The sequence below is a fragment of the Nannospalax galili genome, unplaced genomic scaffold, assembly GCF_000622305.1.
Source record: "Nannospalax galili isolate Female #2095 unplaced genomic scaffold, S.galili_v1.0 scaffold278, whole genome shotgun sequence".
Classification (NCBI taxonomy): Eukaryota; Metazoa; Chordata; class Mammalia; order Rodentia; family Spalacidae; genus Nannospalax; species Nannospalax galili.
In genome coordinates, this window is record NW_008347536.1 from 12,133,900 (window position 1) to 12,156,621 (window position 22,722).

At 43.0% G+C, this 22,722-nt stretch overlaps 1 protein-coding gene across 1 annotated transcript in view; it reads left to right on the top strand.

The window, feature by feature from the left end:
* The first annotated feature begins 2,931 nt into the window (after positions 1-2,931).
* Positions 2,932-22,722, top strand: part of Clns1a (chloride nucleotide-sensitive channel 1A) — a 29,815-nt gene continuing 10,024 nt past the window's right edge. Inside the window, exons 1-5 of the mRNA XM_029568866.1 lie at positions 2,932-3,144; positions 3,889-4,019; positions 20,465-20,563; positions 21,178-21,285; positions 22,289-22,462. Coding sequence (XP_029424726.1) covers positions 3,005-3,144; positions 3,889-4,019; positions 20,465-20,563; positions 21,178-21,285; positions 22,289-22,462 — 652 coding nt within the window. The 5' untranslated portion in view covers positions 2,932-3,004. The remainder of the gene's footprint in view (positions 3,145-3,888; positions 4,020-20,464; positions 20,564-21,177; positions 21,286-22,288; positions 22,463-22,722) is intronic.

Consider the following 22,722-nt stretch of genomic DNA (forward strand, 5'->3'; position numbering starts at 1 on the left):
AAACTAAACAGCTTTTAAAGGCTACTATTTGGGGCCAAAAATTTAAAAGAAGGACTTAATGATGATAAAACCTCATTAGAATGTGACTAAGGTTCTAAACAATAGTAATTCTGATCTAGTAAAAATGGATTTATGTACTTAATTCTGTCAAATGGTAGAAATCTTTATAACCCTCTTATCTTTATAGCCCTCTACCAATAAGTTGGAGGTGATGGTTCATATAAAATGCTGAACTTTGAATGAAAAGACAGGAAAACATGACATGGTGGTGCACTGTAATCCCAGCACTTCCAGAGACAGAAGCAGGAGGATCACAAGTTGGAGGCCAGCCTAGGTTACATAGCGATAAAAATACTAGTAGTCTTAATCAAATCGCTTCCTCTTATCTTTTATCTGTAACTGGACATAACAACTACCTTGCTGTGGTGGTTTGAATGAGAATGTCCCCCATAAGTTCCAAGTATTTGAATACTTTGCCCTAGTTGATGGTGCTATTTTGGGAGGTTTAGGAGGTATAGCCTTGCTAGAGGAAGCATGTCACTGGGGGCCAGCTTTGAGAGTTCCTTGCCTTTTCCCATTTCCATGTTGCTCTCTATGCCTTTTGTGTGTGCTTAAAAATGTGAGCTCTCAACTTTTTGCTCCAGTCGCCTCTGCCGCCCTACCACATTGGACTTTTATCCCTTTGAAACCATAAGCCCAATAAACTCTTCCACGTTTCCTTGACCATGGTTTTTATCACAGCAACAGAAAAGTAACTATTATACCTGCCTACCCTCACAAAATTATTATTAAAGATTAAAGGAGGTCTGGGCATGGTGGCATACACCTTTAATCCCAGTACCTGGAGATGGAGGCAGAGGTAGGCACATCTCTGAAAGTCTGAGGCCAGCCTGGTCTGCCCAGAAGTTGCAGGACAGCCAGGATGAGATGTTTTGCCATTGTACTGTCACTATGTAAAAATGACTCTGAAGACTACGTCATGGTAACAAGAAATTATTATACTGCCTTTAGCCAGTTTTCTGTCATACCTGGGAGATTCCATTTCTGATAAAAAAAAATATTGGTTGTTTCACCAAATAAATGTCTGGTGGGGTTTGAAACGATTATTTCACTCTTGTCTTTCTTTCAGTGCTGGGGCTCCAACCCAGAGCCTCACATTGCTAGGCAAGTGCTCTACCCCAGTATAAGCTACTTTGAGAACCCCTTTCTGAATTCTCTACCTTAGAGATTATGAGCTTACATCTACTCAATCTTTTGAACTGTAAATTTAGAATATTATTTCACTTTTCTTCATCTATCCATGTCTTTACCTTCACAAACTCTTCTTTTCAATCTGTATCCAAATTATGTGGGTTTTGCCTTCAGAGAGCTCTAGAATCTTCCCTTATCTCTATCCTTAGTGCCACTCTCGCACACGTATCAGAACAGCACCTTCTCTTTTTTAAGTGTGTTTTGCCTGTGTGTCTGTAAGTGCACTGTGTGCATGCAATGCCCATGGATGCCAGAAGAGGGCATCAAATCTCCTGGAACTGGAGTTACCGATGGTTATTAGCTACCATGTGAGTGCTGAGAACTGAACCCAGGTCCTCTGGAAGAACAGCAAGTGCTCTTAACTGCTGAACCACTTCTCCAACCCCATTGTTCCTGTTCAATGTACCCCTCCCTACATCTCACTACCAACAAACTTAGCTGTTAAGAGCATCTACTAGTCTTAGGACTCAAGTTAGGTTCCCAGCACCTACATAGATGGCTCACAACCACTTGTATCTCCAGCTCCAGGGGATCAGATGCCCTCTTCTGGGCTCTATGAGCACCTGTACTCTCATGTCTATACAGCCACACACATATACACATAATTTAAAAATAAATCTTTCTTAAAAATCTTAACACTCCTGACAAAAAGAAAAAACCAAAACACATCCAGCATGTCCTGCCACCCAACCTCAACAGTCCTAATCCTCCATTTTAGCCAAGAAAAGTCGAGTCTCTTAGAAAATGACTGATTTGAATGGCACTAGGTCTCTCATGACTAAACGCTGGTTCTTTAACGCTTCAGGTCTCATCTGTAAAATTGGGTCAGTAAGAGAAGACTTGTTCATATTATTTGTCATTAAAAAAAAAAAAAAAAGGCGGGGGTGGCAGTACATGCCTGTAATAGTACCAGCACTCTAGAGTAGGATGTAGGTCCATTATGAGCTGGAGACCAGCCTGGGCTGCAGAAAGACCTTGTCTCAAAAACAACAAACAGAAGGATAAATGAAGAAATAATGCTGGTAATGAGTATATGTGTGTGGTACATAACCCTAGGTCACAGTTAACTACTTACTAAGACTGTTTCGTTTTTACTGCACTTAACAGTATTCTTTAGGGCCTAAGGAACAAAAATGTGAGTTCCAGATCCAGCAGGCTTTGTCCCCTCGGCGCCGTCTTTTTTGCTTGCCGAGCCAGCTCTCTGGCCCCTGCGCACCTGACATTTGGGTTTGGGGAGCATCTCAGGATGTAGGCTGAGGTTTGGTGCATGGCTATGGGACACCGGATGAGGCGGGATCAGGAGAGAATAGGAGTACCCAACTGGGAGACTTCAGACGTCCAGATCAGAGACGTTTTAATTTCCTATGCATCTTCCTCAGGCAAGGGACTCTGTGTCTCAAGCCCGTTCCCTCTTTTGTAGAAAAAGGCATCGAATTCCTCACACTTCCTGCCTCACAGGGTTGCTGTGATGACCTTGAGGTAGAACCAGCCAACACTCAGTTAACCCCAGCCTTGAGCATCAGAGAAAGCCGGGAGTGGTGCGAGGGGGATCACGTGACAAAGCCAGCTTGTCCCACCCCCACCCCCCCCCGCCCAGACCTCCGGATTTCCTAGAACGTCTCATCTCTATGGTTGGTGGCACGCAGAATCTCGTGCGGAGGAGGTTGTCCTTCCGGGTGATTGTTACTGCTTCCGGGGCGGGCCAGTAGCAACCTGAGATTACGGTGTTTAACTCCAGTCGTCCTGTCTGTCGATGCTTTCTCCTGCAATGAGCTTCCTCAAAAGTTTCTCTCCGCCCGGGCCGGCCGAAGGGCTCCGTCAGCATCAGCCGGACACCGAGGCTGTGCTGAACGGGAAGGGGCTCGGTACTGGCACCCTCTACATTGCTGAGAGGTAGGGTTCCCGGCTGCAGGCACCGTCCTCCGCGGTGGCGCAGTCTCCTCCCAGACTGCTGGGAGGGGCGCGCAGGGGGCGCCGGGAGGATGCGGGATGAATGGATGCTGCTGCTGGGGGGATGCTGCTGAGATGCTGCTGAAGAGAGGGATGATCCCAGCGCTCCTTTCCCTGAGCTTCCCTGGCTCTTTTTTCCAGACAGGGTTTCTTTCCCCTTAAGAATTGTCTGCTGGAAACTTGGCACGTGGTCACATTTTAAAGTTTTGAGTTTTCCACCCTGGGTTGGTTTTCCACCTGCCTGACTTTCCTAATGAGTTTGTGAGGAAGATATTTTCTCTCCGCAAAGTATTTGGTTCAGAGCAGATTGTGCTGGTTTTGCAAACTTGATAAATGAGGACGAATTTTTTTTTTTCAATAGGAGTGCGTGGGGAACAGCAGCCTTAAAGTCCACGGAGGGCGGAGGCCTAACCGTTGAAATCTGACTCTGTGGGGGCGGGGGGGCGTCCCAGCAGGAATTCTCCTTTTGTCTACCTGGAGCACTAAAATATTCCAGTTGTAAAGGCAGGCTCCTCATTACTTAATGTGTAATCCCCTCCATCTTCCACACTAACAGTGACTCATAATCTGCCCTGTCCTTCAAAGTCTCTGGCTTCCCTTTTTGCTATATTATTTGTCCATAGCCAGAGGAAATTCTTGGCTTTTAAGAGCTCGTGTCATTACTTTGGGTCTGCCTGGATAATCCAGGACAGTCTCCCCGCCCCCCATTGTTGTTAGTGTTACAGAGTTTTTTGACATCAGACTTAGCAGATTCACAGGCATGACACCAGAAAACGAGCTTATTAGGGACCAAAATTATGCCTACTACAGAGTCCAAGGTATAAAAAGGGTAAAATAAGCCGAGCGTGATGGTGCACGCCTTTCATCCCAGCACTCGGGAGGCAGAGGCAGAGGCAGGCGCAGGCGGATCTCTGAGTTTAAGGCCAGCCTGGTCTACATAGTGAGACCCTGTCTCAAAAAGACTCCCCCTTCCCCCCCCCCCAAAAAGTGTAAAATAAAAAAGGGAGGGTCTGGAGAGATTGCTCAGTGCTTAAGACCGCTGACTGCTCTTGCAGAGGACCCAAGTTTGATTCCCTGCACCCACATGGGGGCTAACTGTCTGTAACGCCATCGGACGCCCTCTTCTGACCTCCATGGGCATGGCACGACAGTTCCACCTACCTACTTGCAGGCAATGCACACATACACATTTTTTTTTTTTTAAGTTTAAAATGTCTTCCTTTAAACCTTAAGCCTCATGGCATTTTTTTTTTAAAGTGTATAAAGAAAATGGGCGTGGAGAAATGGCTCAGTGGTTAAGAGCACTGGCTATTCTTCCAGAGGACCTGGGTTCAATTCCCAGCATTCACATGGCAGCTAACAACCATTGTAACTCCAATTCCAGGGGATCTGACGGCCTCTTCTGTAACTCTGGTGCCAGCTGGCTTTCCACAGCATGGGTGCACTTACACACAGACAAGACACTCATACACATTAAATTAAAATAATAAATATTGTAAACAAAAAACTTGGTTTAGAGATTTTTTTGTTTGTTTGCTTGTTTTTGTTTTGAGATAGCCCCAATTAGGAAGGAACTCACTATGAAGACAGGCTGGCCTCAGTCTCACAGCTCACAGAGATCTGCCTGCATCTGCTTCCCAAGTGTGAGGATTAAAGGCATCGGCTGTGATGCTGGCTAGAGAGAAATTTTGACAGTGGGCAAAACATGGGTGTCTGGTCAGTGAGGTAGGAAATATAAATAAGAGAGAGGGAAAGCAAGAGAGGGATGAAGGGCAGGTGATGAGTTTGGTTTGGGTATGAATGGAGTAGTTGGGCTTATGAGTCTTAGGAAAGTGATATCAAAGAGAGACTTGGAAATCAGAGTATTAAAATATATTTAAGAGTAGGCTAGATAGCTCAGAAGAGAGGGCCAAGGATACCTTGGGGATACGCCTGCATTGGGAGGAGGGTGATGGGAGAACAGACATGAGAAAAGAGGGAAGAAGCGAGTATTAAACCATCTGTTGAGCATTAGCAATAGATCTTTGGTGATCTTGGAAGAGCAAGAGTTTTAGTGTGTGTTGGTTTTTGTTTTTGGTCTTTTTGAGACAGGGTCTCTCTGTAGCCCCAGCTGGCCTGGAACTTACTATGTAGACCAGGCTGGCTTTGAACTCAACTTGCCTCTGCCTTGGAGTGCTGGGATTAAAGGCTTGGGCTACCATGCCCAGCTTATTTTACATTTTCACTGACAGATCTCTTATGTTTCTTTAAGAAAACATTTTTGTTTATGTCCAAAAATTATAGTTCCATATATATATGGCTTACGGAATTATAATTGAACCAACACTTCCATAGCCTTGGTGCACGTCTCTAGTCGTCCATCCCTCATCTTGGCCTGACTCCGTTTGTGTCCTTTCCCACCTAATTAGCAAAGCTTCCTAAAGAATCTGACAAATGATTAATTTCTAGAATGGCTCGGAGCTGGGGGGAGGGGAGCATGTCCTAATTAGAAGAAACAGGATGCTGTGATGCAAGAGTGAAAGAATATTCTGTGTGCCCTGCAGGATGTGTATGTATTTTACAAAGACATATATGCCATATTCTGTTTATCAGTTCTTGCATCTGAGGAAATGGAGAAAATGAAGAGTGAAAGCTGGAGCAGAAGAGGCCCTGTTCCTGAGCTTGCCATACATTACAACCTTTGGGAAACAGAAATAGTATTGGATTCAGCTTTAAGTAGATGGCTTCTTAAAAGTCTCTTTAGAGATGTGGAACTCCTGGGCTGCTTTTCAGAGCTTAGTTTTGATAGGAAGTTGACCTCTTTATTTTATTATTTTATGTGTGTGAGTATAGTGCTTGCATGTATGTCATGCTGTGCCTGCAGAGGTCAGAAGAAGGCATCAGATCTCCCTGGAACTGGAGTTGGCAGATGGTGGTTTGCTGCCATGTGGGTGCTGGGATTTGAACCCAGGTGCTCTATAAGAGCAGCCAATACTCTTAACCACTGGAGCCACTCTCCAGCTCCCTGTTTCATATTTTTAAAGATGTGTTTATTTAGCTGGGTGTGGTGGCTCATGCTTTTAATCCCAGCACTTGGGAGGCAGAAGCAGGTGGATTTCTGTGAGTTCCAGAGAGACCCTGTCTCAAGACCAAAAAAAAAAAAAGTTTATTTTGTGTATGAATGTTTGTCTACATATATGTATATGTTCCATGTGCATATCTGGTGCCAGCAGAGGCCATATGGGGACATTAGATCCCCTGAAACTGGAGTTACAGGTGATGTTGAGCCAACATGTTGGTGCTGGGAACCAAACCCCAGTCTTCTGCAAGAGCAGCAAGTGCTCTTAACTGCTGAGCATCTCTCCAGCCCCAAGTATTGCTTTCAGGTGTGATGCTTGTTCTATTTGAGTTCCAAATGACATTTCTGCATGTGAGATTCTCAGTGCTCAGCTGTGCTGAGCAGCATGCTGTTAGTGGTGAAGGACTACAGAGCAGTTAATTTGCTTTAAGCTAACAGGCATAATTTGCTCAGTGCTGATTCTATTAGATTTTAGTTTTCTCCACCTCCCAGTTGAGTCCATAAAGGTTTTGGGACTCTGAATATTTGAAATTAATTTGAACATGTAAATCTGGACTGTTCTAAATTGTGTTCATGTTGAGAGATTTTATAGGTGACAAAGGGACAGTTTATTTGCTTTAAAATACTGCTTGAGTCGGATTATTGTGACCGTGAGTACTGTTCTATTCCATGTGAAGAGGAAAGCAGTAGGCAGGAAAGGCACGTACAGCACACAGTTCAGTTGCATAATGAAATCTGTTCTTTGGAAGGAGTGGGAATGAGCCATTCTGGGAAATCCTAGCGATTTCGCACTTTGCTCCTTAAAGTTTGATCACTTTTAAACCTCTCGTGTTTTCTTTTTCAAATAAGCCTGATGGGTGGAAGTCTTCCCAAAAGCTGTGTATTTTCTTGCTCTTAATTTTTTAAGTATATCATTAAATAATTTTAGTATGTTTACAGAATTGCACATTTAGGGCCACAATTTGTTTTGCCTTTGTTTTTGAGACTGCTCTTGCTTAGTGAGATTGCATTGCACATTTGTGCTATGCTGTTAGGCATTGATTTCCGAGGGGGATTCCTGAAGTGTAGCATTCAGCATCCTCTTACACTGACCACAATAATTTTAGAGTGTTCTACCATTGTTCTTGTCCAACTGAGTTCTCCAGGTCTGTTTGTTTGGGTTTTGTTTAGTTGTCTTTTTTTTTGTGTGTGTGTGTGACCAAGTCTCGAATTCTGTAGTACAGGCTAGCCTTGAGCTCACAGCATTCCTCCTGCCTCAGACTCCAGACTCAGGTTTGAGATTACAGACAGGAACCATGCATGGCCAGCTCGTTAACAGAAAATAGGATGAATCTAGGCATGGAGTTACAGGCTTATTTATAATCCCAGCACTTGGGTTGCAGAGGCAGGAAGAGCAAGAGGAGTTCGTGGCTAGCTGGGACTAATGAAGCCAACATGGGCTAGCCAGGGAAACTGTCTCAAAAATAAAAAAGAAAGAATGGGGGAAAGAAAAGGCGGGGGGTATGAACAAATTACTGCATTCACTTTTTATTTTCTGGTGCTCGGGATCGCCAGGACCTTAGGTGTGCTAAGGATATGTTCTACAGAGCTACATTTCAGCTCCTTAACTTTATTTTTTAAGCTGTATCCAGTGATTGTATAAAAGTTTCATTGTGACATTCCTCTTTAAAACAGCATTAGTGGCATGACTCACAGCGCATACAACTTGGCCTATATAAGTTGTATAATTTGATTTTTATTGTGCAACCATCACCACAGTCAATTTTAGAACATTCTTGTTGCCCCCAAAAGAGACTGATGGCCATTAGCAGTTATTCTGTTTCCTTCTAGCCTTGGAAACATTTTTGTGGTTTCTTTGGGATCTTGCCCCTGCCCAGTGTCTTTTGACTGTTCTGCTGGGTTGCACAGTTCCAGATGAGTGAAGTATTGCCAGAAAGGTGTAGACATTAAAAAATTCAACATACTGATTTTTGTGATATGTTTCCTTGTTGTACCAGTGAAATACTTTTGTTTGGCCACTTTTGATGGAAAAGTAGTTTGGCATTTTGTTTTGTTTTGTTGTGTTTTTTTTGAGACAGGGTCTCCCTGTAGCCCCAGTTGACCTGGAATTCACTATGTAGACCAGGCTGGCCTTGAACTCACAGAGATCCGCCTGCCTCTGCCTTCAGAGTGCTGGGATTAAAGGCATGTGCCACCATGCCCGGCTGACTTCTTAAAACTAGTAATAGATGGAAAATCATCTCTGGAGAGTTTGTCTCTCAAAGTCATGATTATTTTTTGACTTGTGATTGTAATTACAGCCGTTTCATGTGTACATCATTTAATGGAAGATGTACAGAAAAGATGTATTGAGTGCTTACCTGCTGGGAACTGTGCTAATGTTTTTGAGGAATGTTAAATAATGTGACAGGTTGGATTTGGCCTTCAAGTAGCAAGGTCCATATATGACTCATTAATACAGAGTTGAGTGCCGGTGTTTGTTACTGAGTAACAATGCAGGTTAGAAACAAAGGAGATTTTTAATGGACTGTTGTAGTTGGAGGTCTCATGCAAAGCAAAGAGGATACCTGGAGACACAGTAAGAATAAACATAAGAGACTTAAACACACAGGGGAGGAGCTGGAGAGATGGCACCACAGTTAAGAGCACTTACTGCTCATTCAGAGGACCAGAGTTTGGTTCCCAGCACCCATGTCAGATGGCTCAGAACCATAGTTCCAGGTCTAGGGGATCAGATGCCCTCTTCTGGTCTCCACTGGCCTCTGCATGCATGAGCACACACAGATACATTACTGCTCACATGTGTTTGAATTTATAGCTAAAGGAAAAGAAACCATAACAGAAGAAATTCAGTTCTTGTTCCTAAGTTTTCTTATTTTTAGGACTATTTCTTTTTCTTTTTTTTTTTTTTTTTTTTTTTTTTTTTTTTTTTTCCTAAAAAAAAAAAAAAAAGAGGACGATAAATCTTTCACTGTGATATATCAAAATAACTCCACTCTCAAATCCTGACTCCAGCATCTCAGTTCCAGCAGAAGCTCCTTCCTGGCTGGTCTACATCATTATCTTATCAACACAGACTTTATCAGCCCACTTCTGCCACCTTTTGAAGTCTGCTGCAGCCTCTTTAAGTTGCAGTCATTCTTTAAATCCCATATATGCATATAGATACATAGATGTATTTTCTGTGTGGTGTATGATGTGTGATATAAGAGTTAACATAGAATAAAAAACCTGATGGCCAGGCGTGGTGGCGTACCCCTGTAGTCCCAGCACTTGGGAGGCAGAGGCAGTTGGATCTCTGTGAGTTCAAGGCCAGCCTGGTCTACATAGTGGATTCCAGGCCAGCTGGGGCTACAGGGAGACTCTTATTTCAAAAAGACCAAAAAATAATAATAATAATAATAATAAAAAATACTTTATTTTCTATGTGTATGCGTGTATTGCCTGCTTGTGTGTAAGTGCCCCCGTGTCCTGCAATGCCTGCAGAGGTCAGAAGAGGCCGTTGAATTCCCCTGGAACTGAACTTAAGGACAATTTTTAGCCATCGTGTGGGTGCTGGGAATCAGAGCCAGGTCCTCTGCAAGAGCAGTCAGTGCTCTTAATCTCTGAGCCGTCTCTCCAGCCTTTTGTTTTTGAGGTGTCTTACATGTTGCTCAGGTTGGCCCTAAACTCCTGCACCTTAGTTACCATCCTGTCTTGTCCTCCCACATACTGAGGCTATAGGCATGTACCACCATACCTCTTTAAAAAGCAATCTTTTATAATAATCAATGCAGTATTTAAGCCATTAACCTACTCTAAATAATAGTATATTAAGCAGAATTAATTACCCTTGTAAAATAATTTGGACTCTTGAATTTCTTTTTTTTATTTATAATTTTTATGTGTATGCGTGTATTGCCTGCATGTGTGTGAGTGCATCTGTGTCATGCAGTGCCCAAGGAAGTCAGAAGACAGCATTGGATCCCCTCGAACTGGAGTTACAGATGGTTGTTAGCCACTATGTGGGTGCTGGGACTCAAAGCCAGGTCCTCTGCAAGGAACTAGTGCTCTTAACCGCTGTGCCATCTCTCCAGCTCTGGATACTTAATTTTTTATAATTGGCATTGGTTTTGTATGTATCTGCCTTTTATCTTCAATATATTTGTACTTTGCTTTCTTCTGTTATTATGGATACATGTATTTCTACTTTTTTGTCTTAACTGTTTATTCTTTCTCCTTCTAAAAGCTCCTTTAGAGGCATGCATACAGTATGTTTCGTGTGTCCAGAAATCTAGTCTAGAATTACTTGTATTCATTTAAAGATTATGAATGTATGTCATGTGTGTGCAGGTGCCTGCAGAGGCCAGAGAGGGCATCGGATCCCCTGGAAGTGGTTGTGAGCCGCTCATTGTGGGTGCTGGGAACTGAACTCTGGTCCTCTGGAAGAGCTGCAAGCTCTCTTAGCTGCTAAGCCATCTCTCCAGCCCCAGAACTGTTTTTATTTCATTACAGTAGCTATTCTCAACAGGTGGTTGGGAGAATTTTCATGTATTTTGACTCACCGCTCTGCCCTGCCATTTGTTAATAATATTTTAATTGGAGGGGGAGGGATGCTGTTGGCATCTAATAGGTAGATGCCAAGGGCTACAGAGTATCCTACAATGCACAGAGCAACTCTACACAACAAGAATTATCCAGTACAAATGTCAATAGTGCAAGGTTCAGAAGCCCTGGATTACAAGATTCCTGAGTTCTACTGTTCAAGATAATGGTAAAAGTTTATAAAAATATACTGGTGTTGTTTACTTTTAAGATAGTGAGTTTGCTTTTCTCTTATGTATAACAAACAATCCTGTGAATTTGTCTCTGACGTCTTCATTTTGGGGTTTTTGCTTGGCTCCATTTATAATCATTTATATTTAGTTGTGAATATTAGCTATTAAGTTGTTGTTGGGTTTTTTTGTTTGTTTGTTTTGAGGCATCCCTGTAAATCCAGCTGGCCTGGACCCCACAGAGATCTGCCTGCTTCTACCTCCCAAGTGCTGGGATTAAAGGGGTATACCACCATGCCCAACTATTAGCTATTAAGTTTTAGAGCTCTAGCAAGCCATGACTTATGAAGTGGTAATGACTGATTTCAGCTATTCAAAAATATTCTCACTATATAATTTCATATTCCTGCTGTTGGAAAAGGTTCAAAGATAGGTAAAAATATAGTGAAGTTTGAAAAAGAGGATAAAGATAAAAAGCTCTTCAGACTTCCTAATGAGGTGTTAAGCACAAGTCTACTCATCATTTTAGTTTTACTTTGCATTGCTGTGGTGAAAATACTTGATTGGGTCAGGCATGGTGGTGCATGCCTTTAATCCCAACAGAGGCAGGGGGATCTCTGTGAGATTGAAGCCACTCCAGTCTGGTCTTCATAGCAAGTTCCAGGCTAGCTGGGGCTACAAACAAAACAGAAAATACCTGTTGAAGCCTGGGGAGATAGCTCATTAGTTAAAAGTACTGGCAGCTCTTGCAGAGGACTGAGGTTCAGTTCCCAGCACCCACCTGGCTAACAACTGTCCTTAACTCCAGTCTGAGGGAATCTGATGCCCTCTTCTGGCTTTGGCAGGCATTGCATGACATGGGTGCATTTACATGCATGCAGGCGAAACACACATAAATCCAAAAAATACTTGAAAGGGAAAAAATGGTTTATTTTGACTCAGTTTCAGAGAGATTTCAGTCTATCACAGTGAATTCATGACAGAATTGTGAGGCAGTAGGTGCCCACTGGGCAGAGATTCAGGAAGCAGAGAGAGCAGTATCAGAACCAGGAGTGGGTATAACCTTCAAAAACCTGTCCCGAGTCTCACCTGCTGGGCAACAAGCATTCAAAACAGGAGGGTATAGGGACATTATAGATTCCATCCTTAACACTAAGTAAATGTGACTGATTTTTATAACTGTTGGTTGGTTTGCCATTCCTGTGGCAAAAGTCGTGAGTAAACCTACTTGTTAAGGGGAAAGTATAATTTGGCTCACGGTTTCAGAGACTTCAGCCCATAATCTTTTGGGCCTGTGCTGGTACAGTATATCTTTATTGCAGGAGCACATGGGAGCAGAGGTCTTGAGATGATAAATATGACACCTGTTTATGGCATGGAAGCCAGAAAGCAAAGAGGAGGGCCTGAGGTCCCAGAAATTCCTATGAGGACAGACCCCAGTGACCTCTCTTCTTTCCATACAGCTCCACCTCCTAAAAATTCTACCAACTCAAAATAGCAACACAGGCTAGTGACTAAGTCTTAATGTATAGGCCTTTGAATGATACTCAAGATCCAAACAATAGGGGCTGGAGAGATGGCTCAATGGTTGAGAGTACTGGCTGCTATTGCAGAGGACCTGGGTTCAGTTCCCAGCACTCACATGGTGGCTAACAACCATGTGTGACTCTAGTTCCAGGGTAATACAGCACCCTCTTCTGACTTCTGTGGATATTACACTTACATACATGCACACAAAACACTCGTACACTAATAAAATAAAAACAAATAAACCTAGCTGGGCATGGTGGCACATGCCTTTAATCCCAGCACTCGGGAGGCAGAGGCAGGCGGATCTCTGTGAGTTCAAGGCCAGCCAGGTCTACACAGTGAGTTCCAGGGCAACTGGGGCTACAGAGAGACCCTGTCTCAAAAAGACCAATAAGTAAATAAACCTTAAAAAACCCCTTTTTAAAATCCAAATGATAGCATTAAGAAAGAAAAATGAGGGGCTGGAGAGATGGCTCAGCGGTTAAGAACACTGGTTGTTCTTGCAGAAGACCTGGGTTCAAATCCCAGCACCCGCATGACAGCCAACAACTGTCCATAACTCCAGTTCCAGGGGATCTCACGGCCTCTTCTGTCCTCCACGGGCATTACACGACATGGGTGCACTTACCTACATGCAGGCAGTACACTCATACTTATAAAATAAAAATAATAAAATATTTAAAAAGGAAAAAAAATTTTTTTGTTGTTTAAATCATTCATTCATTCATAGAAATGCAAAACCTTAAAGGTATCCTTGTCAGTCAGTTCCAAATGCTGACGTTTTAGAACTGAGGGTGTAGTTCAGTGGCATAAAATGTGGTTAGCATGCATGAAGCCTCAGGGTCAAGCTCCACAACCAAAAGCAAAATAGATTGCCGATGTGTGATGCCTCATAGTGTCCAGCATTGGTTCTGTGAGCAAAGGTGCTTGTCAAAAACAAGGCGAGCCCTGGAGAGATAGCTCAGCAGTTAAGAGCAGTACTCTGGGTTCAGTTCCCAGCACCCACATGGCAACTAGCAACCATCCGTAACTCCAGTTCCAGGGAATCCAACACCCTCTTCATAGGCGTGGCATGTACAGGCACACTTACGGGTAATGTAAGTAAACACTCATACACATAAAAAATAAATTTATAAAAGAAAAGGGCTAGCGAGGTAAGGTTTCTGTAAATACTAGGTAAAAGGATAAGGCACCCTGAATAAGGAAACGATGGTTAGCTGGTTAGGTAATTCATTTTCTCTTGGGTTTCAACTTCACCTTATGAAAGCTAGAGGATTATGTTAGTCTCTGGTTCTGAAACCTGGCTGCATATTAGAAGCACCTGGAGAGCTTGTTAGACGTGCAGGTGCAGGGCTGCCTAGATGGCTCAGTGATTAAGAACACTGGCTGCTCTTGCAGAGGACCCAGATTCAGTTTCTAGCACCACATGAAGGCTACCAACCACTTGAAACTCCAGTTCCAGGAGGTTGGAACCCACTTCTGCCCTTTGTACTTAACCACACACACGTGGTGCACTTACATACATTCAAGCAAAACAAACACATAGAAATAAATTTTTTAAAAAATTTTAAGTGCAGGTGCTGAAAAGTCTGAAGCCAAGGATGGGATGGTTTGGCGTGCATGTTTTAAATTTGTGCTCCGTGGCCCTTTGCTTGAAAGCAATTATGATTAGTCCCTGTGAAAACGTGGAGTGCTTTCCATCTTGGGCTGGGTGTGGTGGTACACACCTTTAATCCCAACACTTAAAGAGACAGGGCAGGTGGCTCTCTGAGTTCAAGACCAGCCTGGTTTATAGAACAAGTTCCAGCTAAGACTTCACAGTGAGACCCTGCCTTTAAAAAAAAAAAAAAAAAAAAATTTGGTCTTACCAGAAGAGCTCCTCTTGGACACATGTGTTTCCATTGCTGTCTAGGACTTGGTAGGGCCCAAGTAGCCTTTGTTCCTCCCATGCTGATTCTTTAGGCTCCAGATATTTTTCTCTCAGACTTGTCTCTAGGAGAGTCACTTTTAAAATGGCTGTCATCTCGTTGGATTTTGTTGTTTCTAGTCTGCTGCTTTGATTTTTTTTTTTTTTTTTTTTTTTTTTTTTTCCCACCTAGAAACGATTTTTTTAAATTGATTTAACTAACGAATTGGTAGAAATACTGAGTTGTGGCCAAGGCACAGGGAGTGCCTCTCCTGGATGCCTGGAGCAAAGATCCACCTGCCTCTGCCTCCTGAGTGCTGGGACTAAAGGCATGTGCCACCATGCCCAGCCTGGTTTGGTATTTTAAAATAACATTAGAAGCCCATTCTAATTGAAAATTTAGAGAGACAGAGTATGGAAGTCACTACAGTGACCTGGTGGTATGAGTAATAGTTATGGGTTTTTTCCTTACTTTTAAAATGCTGGGAGGCTAGGTGTGGTGTGCAAAGGCAGGCAGATCTCTTTGAGTTTAAGGCCAGCTTGGTCTACATAGTGCCAGTCCAGCTGGGGCTACAGGGAGACCCTTTCTCAAAGCAGCAGCAAAAACAACATAAAAATGCCGAGGCTGGAGAGATGGTTTAGCTTTGAAGAGTCTTTGCTCTTCAGAGGACCTGAGCTTTGTTCCCAGCATCCATGTCAGAGAGATCTGATGTCCTCTTCTGGCCTATGTGGGCATCTGTATACATGGGGCATACATTCACACAAATACACACATATACATATAAATAGGTAATGTTTTTTTTTAATATCAGATTACATTTTCTTAGGGCATTTTGGTTGCTTCACAATACACTATGTAATGCTTTATCATTGGCTACATCAGCAGTCCCTTACGTTTGTATTTGTTACCTAAGAATATAAAATAATTATTAAAAGTGGTTGTTTCTAGGGTTAGAGAGATGGCTCAGTGGGTAAAGTGCATGCTGCATAAGCATGAAGACCTGAATTTGGATCCTCAGCACCAACATTAAAACCTAAACTGAGTACCAGGTTCAATGAGGGTCCTTGTCTTGTTACCCCAAGTTGACCTTTGACATCGTCACACAAAAATAGACTCTGTCTGAGCGCTCTTGATTTCCGTTTATAGAATGGATTTATAAATTTTAAAAGTGCTACTCTGCTGGGTCTGGTGGCCCATGCTTTCAGTCCCTGCATACAGGTTGCCTCTAAGATTGAGGCCAACCTGGTCTACGTAGTAAGTTCCAGGCCAGGTGGAGGTACAGAAAAAGGCTGTCTCAAAAAAGTGTGATACTCGGGGACTGGAGAGATGGCTCAGTGGCTAAGAATACTGGCTACTCTTACAGAAGACCTGGGTTCAAATCCTAGCAACCATAACACATAAAATTTTAAAAATTTTATGCATATAAGTGTTTTGCCTGTGTGTATATAAGTACATTGCGTGTGTGCAGTGGCCGTGTGTGCAGTGGATCCCCTGGAACACTGGAGTTACAGATGATTGTTAGCTACCATGTGGGTGCTAGGAACTGAATCCAGGGCTTCTGCAAGAACAACCAATGTTTGTAACCACTGAGCCACCCAGCCTAAAATCTGTTATTTTATCAGTGGCTGTTTTTTAAAAATTATTATCTGTTTTTTGTTTGGTTGGTTTTGGTTATTTTTGTTCTTTGTTTATTTCAATGTTGTTGTTACTGTTTTGAGACAAGGTCTTCTTGTAGTTCCAGCTGGCCTGGAACCTGCTATGTAGACTAAGCTGGACCTGATCTCACACATCGCCTGCCTCTGCCTCCCAAGTGCGCCACCACGCCCAGCATAGTATTTTCATGCTATTCAACACTGGGCTTTTATAACATACAAAGTGCAGCCTTTAGTGGGTGCCCTTTGTGGTGGTTAATACTGTCACCCTGATTGGACGGAGAAAGCCTGAAGATAATAATAAAACATAGTCCTGTGTTTCTGGGAAGGCATTTTCAGAGACAGGTAACTAAGGGGGTAGAGGGGAAGAAGTCCTGAATGTGGGTTGTACCATGCAGTAGGCCGAGACCCAGATGGAACAAAAGGGGAAGGAGGAAGCTAGCACTGAGCATTCTCCTCTCCATTTCCTCCCCTCTCTCCTTTTCCTGTTTCCTGGCTGCTATGAGGTGAAGCATCTCTGTCCCATCATGCTCTCCCTTTCCCATACTGCTTCCTGACTGTCATTAGGTGAGTATCTCTGTCCCATCTCACCCTCTCTGCCATTGTAGTGCATAACCTCACCTCTGTTCCATACCAGTGGAGCTAGCTGACCATGGCCAGCCTCTGAAGCCATGGGCTAAAATCAGTCCTCTTTCAGGTGGTTTGCTTAGTATGTCACAGTGATGAAAAACTAACACTCCCTGCAAATAGAATCACTCCATTAAGAAAGTGCAGTTCCGCCAGGCATGGTGGCGCATGCCTGTAGTCCCAGAGGCAGGCTGACCTCTGTGAGATCAAGGCCAGCCTGGTCTACATAGTGAGTTCCAGGCCCGCTGGGACTATAGGGAGATCCTGTCTCAAAAAGACCAAAAAAAAAAAAAAAAAAAAAGTGTTAATTGTAAACAAGCTTGATGTTTTTAGGGGTCAATTTAAATTTAAAAATTTGTGTGAGTGTATTGCCTGCATGGTGCACCCATGTCATGCAGTCCCTGAGGACAGCAGAAGGCATTGGATCCCCCTAGAACTGGAGTTATGAACAGTTGTTCCTCACCACATGGGTGTTGGGAATCGAACCTGGGTCTTTTGCAAGAGCAACCAGTATTCTTAACCACTGAGCCATCTCTCCAAGCCCCATTTTAAATACTTTATTTGCCTATGTTTTCATTATGAAATGGTTGAAACATACAGAACAGTATAATCACTTTTCTCTGTTATTTAGTTTCCAGCATTAATTCTATCATTTTTCCATAATTACTATAAACTGCCTGAATACTGTTAACTGTTGTGTATACCACTGCATATTATCATCCCCTACTCTTCAAGTTAATAGTATGGTGACAGTAACTTGTCCTTCATATATGCGCTTTTACCTTTTACTGAATATGTGTATCCCTCTAGCTAGCATAATGCTTTTGTGTTTACATTGTACTGTAAATGGTTTCAAATATTCTGCAACTACCTTTCTTATTCTGCTTTTTTAACATGTCTCTACACTGATATACGTCTCACTGCTTATTCATTTGTCTTGGGGCTAGGGCTTGAACCCAGAGCAATTTGTGTGTGCAGAACAAGCCCTCCACCACTGAACTCCAGTCTCCAGCTCTAAATCTCTGTGAACATTTTTTTTTTTTTGGTACCCCAGGTGGGACCTCTGTGAACATTTTTATCAGCAAACTATTCATGCATGTGTTGGGTCAGTTAACTTTCATGAGCTTTGATTCTGTCTTGTAAATTGTTGGTGCTGCATCTTCCTAGTGATTTGCAGGTGCTCAACCACTAGGCATATCCCCAGAACCTTTTTGAACTCTATTAACCATCAGTCAAAATTGAACTGCAGGGGCTAGAGAGATAGATGGCTAAGCAATTAGGAGAGCTTCCTGCTCCTCTGGAGGACCTGAGTTCTATTCCCAGCACTTAGGTGACTCAACAACCTGAAACTTAGGTCCATGGCATCCAGTGCCCTCTTCTGGTCTCTTAAGACTTGTGTACATGTGGCATATACTTACACAGGCACACAAGCATATGCAGAGATGAAAATAAATGTTTTTTTAAAAAACTGTAGGGCTGGAGAGATGGGTCAGAGGTTAGGCGCACTGGTTGCTCTTGCAGAGGACCCTGGTTGGGTTCCCAGCACCCACATAATGGCTAACAATCATCTGCAACTCCAGTTCCAGGAGATCCGACTGCCTCTTTTGACTTCTGTGGGCACTGTACAACATGGGTGCACCTACCTACATGCAGGCAGTACACTCATACACATAAAATAAGCGTAATAAAATTTAATTTAAAAAACATTTGAAGTCGAATATGGTTGTACATGCCTTTAATCCCAGCACTTGGGAGGCAGAGGCAGGCTGATCTCTGAGAGTTCAAGTCCAGCTGGTCTACATAGCAAGTTCTAGGCCAGCTGGGGCTACAGGGAGACCCTGTCTCAAAAAGAAAAAAAAATAATTGAGGGGCTGGAGAGATGGGTCACAGTTAAGAGCACTGACTGCTCTTGCAGAGGACCTGAGTTTGAGTCCAGCATTTATATCAAGGCTAACAACTGTCCTAACTCCAGTTCCAGGGGATCTGACACCTTTCTGATCTCTGCAGGCATTGCATGACACAGGTGTACTTATATGCATGCAATTCACTCATACACTTAAAATAAAAAAATTATATATATTTCTTTAAATTTGGAACTGCTCTGTGCGAGGTGGCGTGTGCCTTTAAATATCAGCATTTGGGAGGCAGAGGCAGAGGCAGATTTCTGTGAGTTCAAGTCCAGCCTAGTCTACAGAGCACATTCTAGACCAACCATGGCTCCACAGTGAGACCCTGTCTCAAAAACAAAACCAAAATAAAATATTGAGCGTCAGTATTTAGATAATTAGTAAATTTGCTTTAGGGAATACTTCTAGCTTGTTTTTTGTTAAATTTTATGTATTTAATTTGAGAAAGGGTCACTGTATAGCTCAGACTGACTTTGTACTTAACATTCTGCTTCAGCCTCTCAAGTGCAGGGATTTCAGGCATATATTACCACACTTAAATCTAGCTTCTTTTTGAAATGTCAAAAAATTATTTTAAAGTTATTTTTATTCCTTGGTGCTGGAGAGATGGCTCAGTGTTGAGAGCAATACTGCTCTTGCAGAGGATTCTAGTTCTGTTCTCAGTCTGGCGACACAACCACCTGTAACTCCAGTTCCAGGAAATCTGATGCCACCTTCTGGCCTCCTTGGGCTCTGCACTCGGGTACAAACCCCCCCCCCCCACACACACACACATAAACATGCTTGGGCTCTGCACTCGGGTACAACACCCACACACATAAACATGCTTGGGCTCTGCACTTGGTACATCCTGCCCCCCCACACACATAAACATGCTAGGGCTCTGCACTTGTGCACTTGGGTACAACACACACACACACACATAAACACGCTTGGGCTCTGTACTCAGGTACAACACCTCTCACCACACACACGCACACATAAACACGTAATTAAAAATGAAATAAGCCAGGCGTGGTGGCACACGCCTTTAATCCCAGCACTCGGGAGGCAGAGGCAGGCTGATCTCTGAGAGTTAAAGGCCAGCCTGGTCTACATAGTAAGTTCCAGGACAGCTGGGGCTAGAGGGAGACCCTGTCTCAAAAAGACCAAAAAAAATAAAAATTTTTAAAAAATAATTTTATTACTTTTATATGTAAGTGTGTATTGCTTGCATGTAGGTAGGTGCACCTGTGTCATGTGATGCCTGCGGAGGACAGAAGAGGCCATCGGATCCATTGGAACTGGAATTACAAACAGTTGTTAGCTGCCATGTGGGTGCTGGGATTCAAATCCAGGTCTTCTGTATGAACAGTCTGTGTTCTTTACCACTGAGCCATCTCTCCAGACCGAAAATAAATTTTTAACAATGGGATATTAGCCAGATGTGGTGGTGCACACCTTTAGTCCCAGTCCTCTGGATGCAGAGTGGGTGGATCTCTCTGAGATCGAGGTCAGCCTGGTCTGCATAGGGAATTCCAGGCTAGATAGCGATACAGGGAGACACTGTCAGAAAAAAAAAACAAAAGAAAAAAATGGGGCCTGGAGAGAAGGCTCAGCAGTCAAGAACACTTGCTCTTCTAGAGAACCTAGGTTGGGTTCCCAGCACCCACAGGATGGCGCACAGCCACTTGTAACTCCAGTTCCAGGGGATCCAGTGGCTTCTGGCCTCTGAAGGTTCCTGCACACATGCAGTGCACATAAACGTACTCAGGCAAGCACAGTTCTACACTTAAATATTTCAAAACTTTTTTTTAATGTCTAAAAATTATTTTTATTTCTCTTCTAGAAGAGTCAAAAGAACCTTTGTCTGAAGATGAGGAGGACAGTGATGATGAAGTCGAACCTATTACTGAATTTAGATTTGTGCCTAGTGATAAGTCAGCATGTGAGTGTTCCATAATACTGATCTTTGCCCTATATGTACCCCTCATGGACATACACATCTCACCTTCCGCATGGGCACCTCCATTGTATTGCTCTTTCTTCATTTTAGCATCTGTAAAATCATTGAGGACCAGGTACTTCCTAGCATCACAGAGGTTGTGAATATAGTCAGAGTATTGTAGACACCTGGTACCTGTTGTACTTTTTTGCATGGAAGACTCTGGTTAGTTTCATTGATTGATACTGCTGACTGAATCTCACCTGTGGAGACTGTTACCAAGAGGAAAATGCCAGGGTTGCTGGAAAGTACCCTGTCAACTGACAGGGGCTTTACCCTAATCAGTGTGACCAAGGACTCCTTTCTCGTAGAAAATCCAGCCACCCACGAAGTGATGTCAGTAGTACCTTGGATTTCTGTCTTGTTCATCATCACAGGCACTTTAGGGTTAGCCAGGCACTTTCAAGATCAATCCTATTTGAGTTTTGCAGATCTTATAAATATTGTTACTCAAGTGTGAACCATGTCTGCTTGTTAAATTTATTTGCACTGATGCTTTATAAAATTTCATTGTACACTGAAAAGAACATTAGTTACAATGTAATGTCTTTCCTCAGTGGAGGCGATGTTTGCTGCAATGTGTGAATGCCAGGCCTTGCATCCCGATCCCGAGGACGAAGACTCGGATGATTATGATGGAGAGGAGTATGATGTGGAGGCACATGGTCAGTGAAACCGATCTTCACTACTGGTTTTAGCGTTTCATCTTAAGTATTTATTTGTACTAAGGGCATTGAGTTTTAGTTTTCAGTAAGATGGCTATAAATAAAAGTGAATAATACAGTGGTACATGGAGTGTCCAGGCCCTTTCAGCAGACAAATTGGGAAATGAATGGGCTTCCCAAGTATAAGGGTAATAAGAGATAATTGAAGGGACTGGAGAGATGTCTCAGTGGTTAAGAGCACTGGTTGCTCTTGCAGAGGACCCTGATTCAGTTCCCAGCATCCACACGGTGACTGACAATTGTCCATAATTCCTGTTCCAGGGGAATCCAGCACCCTCATTTGAACCTCCACAGGCATTGCACAAATTGCACAACATAGGTGCACTTACACACATTCAGGCAATACACTCATACACATAAAATAAAAGTAGTAAAAATAGAATTTTTAAAAAAGAGAGATAATTGAAACTCGGTGTGGTGGCATACATCTTTAGTCCCAGCACTTGGGAGGTAGAGGCAGGTGGATCTCTGTGAGGTTGAGACCAGCCTGGCCTACATAGTGAGTTCCAGGCCAACTAGGGCTACAGGGGAACCTGTCTCAAAAAAACAAACAAAAGGATAATTGAGTGAGATGCTGGAGAGAAATGGGGGTGAGAAAGTGATGGCCAGATATGAGTAGTCAGGAATGTATTTTAGGCTGAAGCAGCGGTCCCCAGAGAGCAAGCCACCTCCTCCATTTAGAAGCCTGGTCATAACTATTCATTATATTTCTTCAGATAGCTTGCAGCCAACCTCACCTCCCTAACCCCCAGAACTACACTATTTATTCTTTCTCATCTTAGAGGGTAGGGACTTTTTTTTGAAATTCTCTTAAAGGTGGGTGATAAACGTTGGAAGTACTTTCCTAGCAGCCTGGGTACATCCTGAGCAACTGCATTGTTAATTACCCATTTTGATTTTTCTAATTGTTACGTAGTAGCTTAAAAGCTTTCTTTTTGTTTAGAACAAGGGCAGGGAGATATCCCTACATTTTATACCTACGAAGAAGGACTGTCCCATCTAACAGCAGAAGGGCAAGCCACGCTGGAGAGATTAGAAGGGATGCTCTCTCAGTCTGTGAGCAGCCAGTATAGCATGGCAGGAGTTCGGACGGAAGATTCAGTAAGAGATTATGAAGGTGAGTGTTCTTTTGTCAGGGTGAACAAATGGCTATGAGGGAAATTATAAAGAAGCAGAGTTTTCTCTTGGAAACAGTCAAACTAAGAAATTTCAGAATTAACTTCTAGGAAGCAAATGTAGAATTACTAGAGGGGAATGATTTTTTTTTTTACTTTTTTGTTTGTTTTTGTTTTGTTATTTTGAGACAGGGTCTCATTGTTTCGCCGTGGCTGGCCTAGAACTCACTATGTTAGTTAGGCTGGCCTCAAACTCAGAGAG